The sequence below is a fragment of the Grampus griseus genome, assembly GCF_964374135.1.
Source record: "Grampus griseus genome assembly, chromosome: 13".
In the NCBI taxonomy this organism is placed as follows: Eukaryota; Metazoa; Chordata; class Mammalia; order Artiodactyla; family Delphinidae; genus Grampus; species Grampus griseus.
This window is the reverse complement of record NC_139007.1, coordinates 86,410,737-86,420,048: the sequence shown is the minus strand read 5'-3', so window position 1 is coordinate 86,420,048 and position 9,312 is coordinate 86,410,737. Positions and strand designations below refer to the sequence as shown.

Sequence of the window (9,312 nt, the reverse complement as noted above, 5' to 3'; positions counted from 1 at the left end):
TGGAACCACGTGCTAGACACTGGCCGTCACTGGTGAGACAGACACGATCCTGCCCTAACACCGGCTCGTCTAGAGTTGGGCACAGACCCTAAGAAGTGAAATACATAGGACAGATGGAGGAAGGAAAGTGTGAGAGGCTAGGAGGCCACCAAGAGGATGCATGGGGACCCACCCGGGTCAGGGAGAGACGTCAGGAAGGCCTCACCAAGAAGGGCACCTTTCAAGGAAACCTGGCGGGATGAGCAAGTGTGATCCGTGCCCAAAGAGGACCATCCAGGTGGAGAGGACCGTGCCAAGGAGGGAAGGCATGGCCTTGGGCGGAAGGGGGCCAAGCTCTGGCTGGGACCCTGGGCGTGAGAGGGGCCTGCGGTGGGTAGGGGCAATGGGGTCCAGGATGTCAGGCCCAGCGGGGGGGCAGTCAGGATTGTCTTCTAACTGCAAGGTCAGTGACCAAAAGGGGTTAAGCAGGGAACGGAGACGATGCACTTTGGGTTTACAAATCCACTCGGGCTGCAGTGTGAAGGCAGAAGGGAGGGTGAGAAGACAGGCCATGGTGCTACTGCAATGGTCTGTGTGAAAGAAGATGTGGTGGGTTGAGGGGCAGTGGGCCCCGTTATTCAGAGATGTGCTGGGAGACAGAGCCGGCGGGCCTGGAGATAGCCTGGAACGGGGGCTTTCCAGGGAATGGGCTTGGTAAACACGGTGGGCAGAGGCAACAGTCATCAAGAAGAGAAAGGCTGGGGCAAATCAGCTCTCTGGGAAAGACAGAGCACTTGTCAAGTTCAGTGTGGAATTCGAGGCCCGGTGGAGGTATCTGGCGGGCACATCCAAGAGACAGGTCTGTCTGCGAGCCCAGAACCTTGGGGAAAGTTCCAGACTTGTCATCAGCAAGTGGCGGGCGAGGGTGGGGGGCGGAAATCCAAGGATGGGAGGCGGCCTGGGTGGGGGGCACGTGGGGAGGGAGAGAGTCCAGTCGGAGCAGCTCTGCGTTGCGGGGGCGGGTAGAGCAGGAGGGGCCGCCACTGCAGCACAGAGGATGAGCCCCGGGAGAGAACGCCCCCGGCCAGGACACGTTTGGAGATGCTGCTGAGAGGCAGGTGGCCCCTGGGTCTGAGGAGATGGCCACCAAGGTCATGAACGTCTCCAGAAACGCCACCCCGCAGCCCCTGCTCCCCAGATGCGGTGGGTCAGTGGAGGGTCTCTGCGTGGTGGCAGAGACCTGACCTTGGAAGTCAGGTCTGCGGGTGACCGAGGACAGCTCGTTGGGAAAGGCTTCCCCAAAGGCGAGGCTGTCAGCAGCCTTTGATGGGGGTGTCCAGTGCGGCCACCCCTCCTCGCCCATCACTCACACCGGCAGACCAGATGCAGGGGCATCTCACCTGGAGCCCCTATGACTGCAGCCTGCGTCCAGCAGGGGGCGGCAGCGCCCCGTCCAGGAGGCCAGTGGGCAGCACATCTCCGGTGAAGTAAGGACCCTTGTAAGGACCCCTTTACAGCGTCTCATAGATGCACTTGTTCACTACTAGTGTGGAGAGATGTGCTGGGCCATCGCCTACATGCTCGGTTCAGAAAAAGGACCCCCAGATGTCCTTTGTAAATTCAAATTCTTAAATTCAAGGAGCCAGTTAACCTTTCAAAATGAGGCAGAGAAATAAAACTTTCTCATTAAAATATTAACCCTGATTCCAAACACGGTACTTGGGCAATTCAGACTGACCAGGTTATCACGAAGGTGGGGAGGGAGGCCACTCCTGGGCAGAGGGGGCTGGACCGATCCCTCTTCTCAGAGACCCTAGCCAAGACCATCCCCACTTCTTGTGCTCTGTTCTTTCTACTGCAACTTGAACGTTTCTTTAAAATTTGCAACCTTTGCTCTTTTTTTTGAAGTGAGTGGTACAGCTGCCCTTCCTTCCCTTGAAGTTCATTTTCCCACCGTCTCCCCTCCCCTCCCACAGAGTAACAGTCCATGGTGACAGAACTGTGGTGTATTCACTGTTATTACACGTGTGTGGACACGTGGCCGCCCAGCGGGAGACATTTCTCCAACTTTCTTTCACCTTGCTGTAACCACACGACTAAGTTGAGGCCAATAGGTTGGGAGAAGTGATTCCCACAACTTTCAGATTGTGCCCTTAAAGGAAAGGCCCCCTGCCTCCCCCTTTTCCTCTTTCTGTATCCTGGGGTGAAAATGTGAAAGAGGGAGTTACAGCAGCCCCCTTGCACCATGAAGACAGACTGAAGTTGAGGACAACGGCATCCCGCTAGTGTCCTGGATTGTCTACCTGTACTCTAATACAAGAGAGAAATAAACCAAGGGATTAGAAAAGATACAGCTCCTACTGCTAGCTCTCCTGTAGATTTTCCCAAATAAAACATCAGGAAAATTAGTATATTAGCACATGCAACTCGAGCAAGAACGTAAGAAAGCATCTGGCAATTCGCAGTGAGTGTGGCGGGTGTTCATATACTGAACCATAAAACGTGAAAATAAGTCACAGCTGCTCGTTCCGAGCTCTGCTTCCGCAGCCTCCCCGCGCGTAAAGTCCCTGAGCACAAAGACAGCGTATGTCCCTCTGGCTCCCACAGGGCAGTGAGCTCCACGTCCGAGGACCTGAACTCCGTGAGGGCTGCAGCGATTCGAACGGCCTTCCCGCAGTTGTGAGGGACGATACGGGCTGCTCCAGGAATCGGATGAGATAACAGAGGCCTCTGAAGTCTCGAGCCAGGAGTGCCCTGTTCGTATAAATGGGTGGGCGAAGGGGGTCCCACCCCCCCGGCACCGTCACAGCTGCCTTCTGCGGCCACAGCTGCTGCCCGCCACCCTGAGGCCCCCAAGAGAAGAGGGTGCTCTCGACATCAAGTACAGAAGTGGCCCAAGTTTGGGGAAATTCCCACTGCACTGAAGAGCTGGAGGGTGAAGCAGGGAGGCGGGAGAACCCCCGCCCCCAAGGGGGCATGGAGGGCGGCAGACCGGTCAGCAGAGATCCTCAGAGGAGGGCCATCCGCGGTGGGAGCGTCAGCGCTCAGTTACTGTGCGGGCTGACCAGGCAGGTGTGGCTGACCGGCACCACAGTGTCCGTTGTCATCCTCACTTTATGGGGATATGCACCTGAAAACTGAAAGCCTGAACTGGGAATGACTACCTGGAACCCACCTTACCAGAAAGGGGGACACCACCCGGAAATGAATTATCACGTGTTTGAAATTAACTCGAATATGAAAAGCTGCTCTGCCTCTAGAAACCTAGTTGTTATGGGCTAGTTGGACTTGTGTCCCCCCAAATTAACACGTTGGTGTCCTGACCCTTATTCTTCAGAACGGGACTGTATTTGGAGAGAGGGCCTTAAACAGTTGATAAGTTAAAACAATACCATCAGGGTGAGCTCTAATCCCATGTGACTGGTGTCCCTGTAAGAAGGGGAGGTCACACACTTGCCCCACAGAGGGACGACTGTGTGAGGATACAGGGAGAAGACGGCCGTCTGCAAGCCAAGGGGAGAGGGCTGGGGTGAAACCAGCCCTGCCCACACCTGGATCTCAGACGGGGAGATAGAAACGTCAGTTGTTTGAGCAGCCTGGTCTGTGATATTTTGTTACGGCAGCCCTCCCAAAGTGATACACCAGTAGGCTCTAAGAATACACACTGTATTCATCTAGACCAGATTCTGTGTTCTCATACCTCCCGAACGCCTGGAATTTGCACACACTATCAGAAATCTTAAAAGGATTTAAAAATATTGTACTTTCCTGGCTTCACTTAAAAGCTAGGCTATCTGTCCTCAGAAGCAAATCAACATACAATTTGCAAGATAATACCTCCGTGCCTGAATTTTCACCTTTGCTGAGATGTACATACAGTAAAATCTCAGTTATCCAGAAATAATTGATCGAGACCGCGTCTCTACTGCTTTGTAACAGGAACCAAGAAAAATTATCCTCTGGTCAGCACACAGATGTGGTCACACATAAACACACACACATGCATATGCAATAAATCACACATGTGCATATGATTAATGTATTAATAACAGCCTGGCAGGCACGAACCCATTGTCCCTATTAATACACAGTCCTGACAAGTGTAGACAGATGATCCCCAAACACAGTGGAACGATGTTTGCAAAGAGTCAGAGGAGGGACGAAAGGCACACACTTAAGGTCCAGCCAGAGCCTGACAGTGAGAGAAGATACGAGAAATAGATGAAAAGGAGACCCGGGAACCGTTAAGGAACAGTCCGGAGCCCTTTAGTGTAGGAGCAGAGACCCCGGCAGCCCCGGGTCCCCGGGGGCGTCGGCCTCTGCAGCACCAAACGGTTGTTGATGACCTGTTCTGATGCCCAAGGCAGCACGAAGAAAGGATGCCATTAATGAAATGAAATATGTAGCCCATTTTAGAAACACCTTTATTCACTATGGCTGAAATCTGAACAGGGTTATTGCATAAAGAAGCAAGTTTCACTCCTCTGGAGACGGAGATGCAGAAGACCTTGATTCCAGCTTCGCCGAGTCAGCATGAGGTTTCTGTGCCAGTTTTGAAACACGCTTTCACACATCTCATCAGTGCTCTGGTCAAACCGAAAGAAGCATCTGAGTAACGCCTCCTCTGCTTTGATTTCTGAAGTCACACGCTAACAGATTTGAAGGACGTGGGACCCCTGAACACAGGGTCTCCCAGTCGGAGCCCTGAGACTGGAAGACAACTCCTACTTCACCCACAGAACAGTTTTATTTTGCAAAGCCAAAACCATGTGTTAAAAATACAGGCTTTGGATCTTAAGAGATCATGTTGAATTTCGTGTAGAGCTGTAGCTGAAGCATGTAAGAACAAGAGCAAGTTTCAGATAACACGTTAAATACACATCAGTATCTTTGCAGCTCATGTCAGGACTTTTCTAATAAGCATTGGTGGGTTTTTTTGTTTGCTTGTTTGGTTTGGTTTTGTTTTGTTTGGTCACACCTCAAGGCTTGTGGGATCTTAGTTTCCCGACCAGGGATCGAATCTGGGCCCTCAGCAGTGAAAGCACAGAGTGCTAACCACTGGACAGCCAGGGAATTCCCGTGTTTGTGTTTTTGTAAGATGGGTTGATGCTTTTCCACTTAGGTTCATATATTTACAAAGCACTTTCAAAACTTGAGTTCTATGAACTTTTAACGCAAAGAGATTTGTTAAAAACTGATTCCATAGTTAAGCTCAGACTTTAGGTAAAACCACTTTACTGCAGCAGAAGCCAACGTGATCCAAGCTCTCTGAGAAGCTAATTTGAAGCTCGTCACTGCCAGAGTCCCCTCCACACAGCTTTCTTCAACTCCATGATGGAAATGAACAAAAGTTCTTACATTATTGTCTCAGTAAAGTTTCCTGGTTCTTTTTTAAAAAGCACTCTATTTATTAAAAAAAAAAAATTTAAACGACTAACTCTTTAAACTGCACTATAAGCTCCAATTTTATTGTGTTCTGTTAAACAAATAATTATTAAGCCCCTTCTGTATGCTAAGTGCATGCAGTCTAATGGATTTTTAGAGGAGAATTTCCAGTCACAGAGGGAAATGAAGCAAACTTACACTTCCTGACGGCCGGTTACAACCTCAGCTGCCTTATCCACCGTGACAAGTGTCTCTAGTGCTCATGCAGCCACCTCTTCTGTCTCTGAGCTTGTTTTTCTTCTGCTTTTTTATGAGCTCATGCTTGAGAAATGAGAAAAAACTCACACTCTTTCACAGGGAAATGAGATACAGCTCACGCCAGCCCATTTGCTATTATGACACCAACAGTGACCACCGCGATGGAAAGACGCTTAACCTTCTGCCTGAAATGAGTTACACGACGGCATTCGTTTGTTTTCTCCTTTTTTTGTTTTTTTTTTTTTTTTTGCGGTACGCGGGCCTCTCACTGTTGTGGCCTCTCCCGTTGCGGAGCCCAGGCTCCGGACGCGCAGGCTCAGCGGCCATGGCTCACGGGCCCAGCCGCTCCGCGGCATGTGGGATCTTCCCGGACCGGGGCACGAACCCGCGTCCCCTGCATCGGCAGGCGGACGCTCAACCGCTGCGCCACCAGGGAAGCCCATCCGTTTTGGGTTTTTAAGCCGTGGGATGTTTTGCGACGACCAGAAGAAATTGTGGTCTAGGGCTGCTTCGTGAATATTCCTGAAAGTGTTCACGTTTGTCAGCAATTCATTTTCATTCAGCATTTCCCAAAGCCTGTTTTGCCGAATGCCAGCCAGCAGGGACGGGGGCACAGAGCATCCCCGTCAAATGAGTTTGGGGGATGCTGCCCGTCGATGCCTGCTGGCACCCCGAGCGCGTGCAGCCCTGACCTTGCAGGAAAGACCCCCCTCGCTTTGGCTTCATGTCCACACGCCCCATGCGTTTTTGTCCTGCCTGTTAGCCCGTCCGCGCCGAGCCTGGGGGGCGTCACATGGTGAAGGAGGACGGGCTGTCGTTGTCCGCGGTCTCGCTGTTCTGCCGGGAGGTGAGGGTGTCCGAGTGCAGCCGGGAGCACAAGAAGCCCAGCGACTTCTGCCTCCTCTTCACGCACCACAGGTCCTTCGTGATCTTCAGAAAGTAGCTTCTAAACTTCTGACCGACGAAGGCATAGAGCACCGGGTTGAGGCAGCAGTGCAGGAAAGCCAGGACCTCGGTGACGTTCCTGGTGTAGCCCAGCAGCCTCTCGCTGCTGCACGAGCGGTCCGTCCTGCCCAGGTTGACGGCGGTCACGAGAAGCACCATGTTATGTGGGATCTGGCAAGCCAGAAAGACAAGGACCACGGCTATGATCACGCGGATGGCTCTGTGCCTTTTGGAATTCTGAGCTTGAATTAAGGTCTTGACAATAAACATGTAGCAAAATATCATAAACACCAGCGGGATGAAGAAGCCGAACAGGAGCTGCAGTCCCAGCACCAGCAGCTTCCACCGGATTGGCTCGGAGACGGTGTGGTACCTGGGCTCGCAGACGTCGCTGCCTTGCAGCTTGTATTTCTGGTTGAACATGAAGGTCGAGCTGGAGATGAAGATCGACACCACCCACACGACCAAACAGATCATCCTGTGGTGGGCCAAGGCTCTGGACCGGAGCCGGAAGGACTTGGTGGCCTGCACGATGGCGATGTAGCGGTCCAGGCTGATGCAGGTCAGGAGCAGCATCCCACAGTTAAAGTTGATGGCGTAGATGCCCCGGGTCAGTTTGCACATGACGTTGCTGAATATCCACTCACCAGTAGCGTGGTTGACGGCCCAGAACGGGAGGGTAAGGACGAAGAGGATGTCTGCGACGGCCATGTTCAGGAGATAAACGTCTGTCATGGACTTGGCTTTCTTATAAAAAGCAAAGGTGACCACCACCAAAATATTGCCCAGGAGGCCAGAGACACATATCAAGGAGTAAGCAAGTGGCACAAATAGCCCAGAGAACTTTCTGACCTCCTGCAAGGAACATAGAAAGCTATCAACATCGAGTGAGTAATCTGAACTATTAGCCAACCCAAAATAATCCTCATTGGCATCGTAGATGTTGGTGGAATTCATGGGTTCCTGGAAAGTGAACAAAGATAGAGTTAGCAGTAGTGTCATTTTCAAGGAGCACGATTGACCGAAATTATACTCCCAACCAAAATAAAAAAGATGCTCAAATTATACCTCAATAAAGATGTTTAAAAAAAAAAGTATAGTGACAACATCAAATGCTGGCGAGTACGTAGAAAAATTATATCATGTCACTGGTGGGAAAATAAAATGGTTTAGCCACTCTGAAAAAAAAAAAAAAAAAAAAAAGATGCTCACCTCTCTCATGGTGGTGCTTGATCTGGGCAGAGAGTCCGGGCCTGGACTAGAAGGGGAGTGGATTTTCAACTCCTCTGGCTCAGCGGAGAGAATAGGAGAGAAGTGAATCTAAGGAGGAAAGAAAGCAAAATGCATTACAGCTAAGTATTCTCAGAGAGCCAGAGAATTAAGGAAATAGATTTCTTCCCATTTCAACACCAAGAGTGCACAGCGCACTATTTTACACAGAAATATTCATTTAGAGCTGGTGTCAGCAACCTCTTTCTGTAAAAGGCCAGATGGTAAATATTTTAGGATCTTCAGGTCCTGTCGTCTCTGACACAGCTACTCAGATCTGCGGGTGCAGTGTGAAGGCAGCTACAGACAGCTACACAAATGAGTGGGCGGACCAGACATGGTACCATGGGCTGTGATTTGCCCATCCCTGATCTAGAGCATAAAAAAGGGCGATATCAGCAAAACCACAGATCTGATCTGCAGAAAAACCTTCTGCAAAATTCAAATTAATTACATTCACAAGATTCCACTGAACAAAACCTATAGAAGTGTAGATGTTGCTAGGATACTTATAATTGATAGTCCTAGCCTGAAAATATTATATATAATATTAAAGGCTGGGTATATATTTATGGTTTTATATATATAATCCTGAAAAGCCACAGATACGTCCCATGGACAGTCTAGCTAACGACCACTAATCTACTGGGGCAAACACATCATACTCCTCAGAAACCAGAGTTTGGGAAGGAAGGTTCAGGTCGGCGTGGTTAGGGAAGGCTCTGCGGACAGGCCCACTCTGGGTCCTTGGAGAACAGGTCACCTGCAGGTGACCGCTCTGGCTGAAAAGGAATACTGAGCGCTGCGTGTTTGTGAAACGGTGTGACCAGCCTGGCCGGGTCAGCCTGACTACAGTCCAAACAACCTTGATGGACCATGTGACATGCTGGGAACGCCAAGAGGGGTGACACGGGGTCCAGGCTCAAGAAATTCACCAGGAGACTAAGAAAGGATGGAGCTGGAGTCTCAGCACGCAGGACTCTGAAATCTATCATTTGAAACAAACAGGAAGGAAGGAAGGATTCTTTGCTCTCCCCATACTCACTCATCCTTCTTTGCTTGGTGTTGTTCATCATCCTGCTTTATTATCCAGCCGCACCCCCGGCAAAATCCCTGTCCTGGAATCCTGATATTCCTGTGAAATGCACACTCACTCTCCTCCTTCAGCTCCCCCCGTGCCATGTGGCCCAGCAACGTCAAGAAGACGAAGGAACAGCAGAAATGCGGGCCTCAGAGGCTCAGACAGGAAGGAGAAATGTGTCCCATAACCCATCTACCTGCGCCAAGTCAGTCCCCACCTCCAGAGTCAACACTGACATCTGGGGGAAGGATTCGGTGGATCACAGAGGTCACCCTGAAGGATTTTCTGAACATACTTCTTGTATCATTTGATTCTCCCGCTGTTGCTTCCCAATCACAGATCAGGTGGCCTGAACCCACTCCTTCCCGGATGCCTGGACACTGAGTGTTCGCTGC

General features: G+C 50.7%; 1 protein-coding gene across 1 annotated transcript; it reads right to left on the bottom strand.

Annotated features, from left to right (window-relative positions):
* Positions 1-6,411: 6,411 nt before the first annotated feature.
* On the bottom strand, positions 6,412-7,880 carry CCR6 (C-C motif chemokine receptor 6; the record flags this gene model as incomplete). The annotated part of the gene is made up of 2 exons (XM_082669156.1): positions 7,780-7,880; positions 6,412-7,530 (listed from the first exon to the last, which is right to left on the bottom strand). Exons 1-2 carry the CDS (start codon positions 7,786-7,788, stop codon positions 6,412-6,414), a joined length of 1,128 nt encoding a protein of 375 aa, XP_082525282.1. The 5' UTR covers positions 7,789-7,880.
* Positions 7,881-9,312: the final 1,432 nt, after the last annotated feature.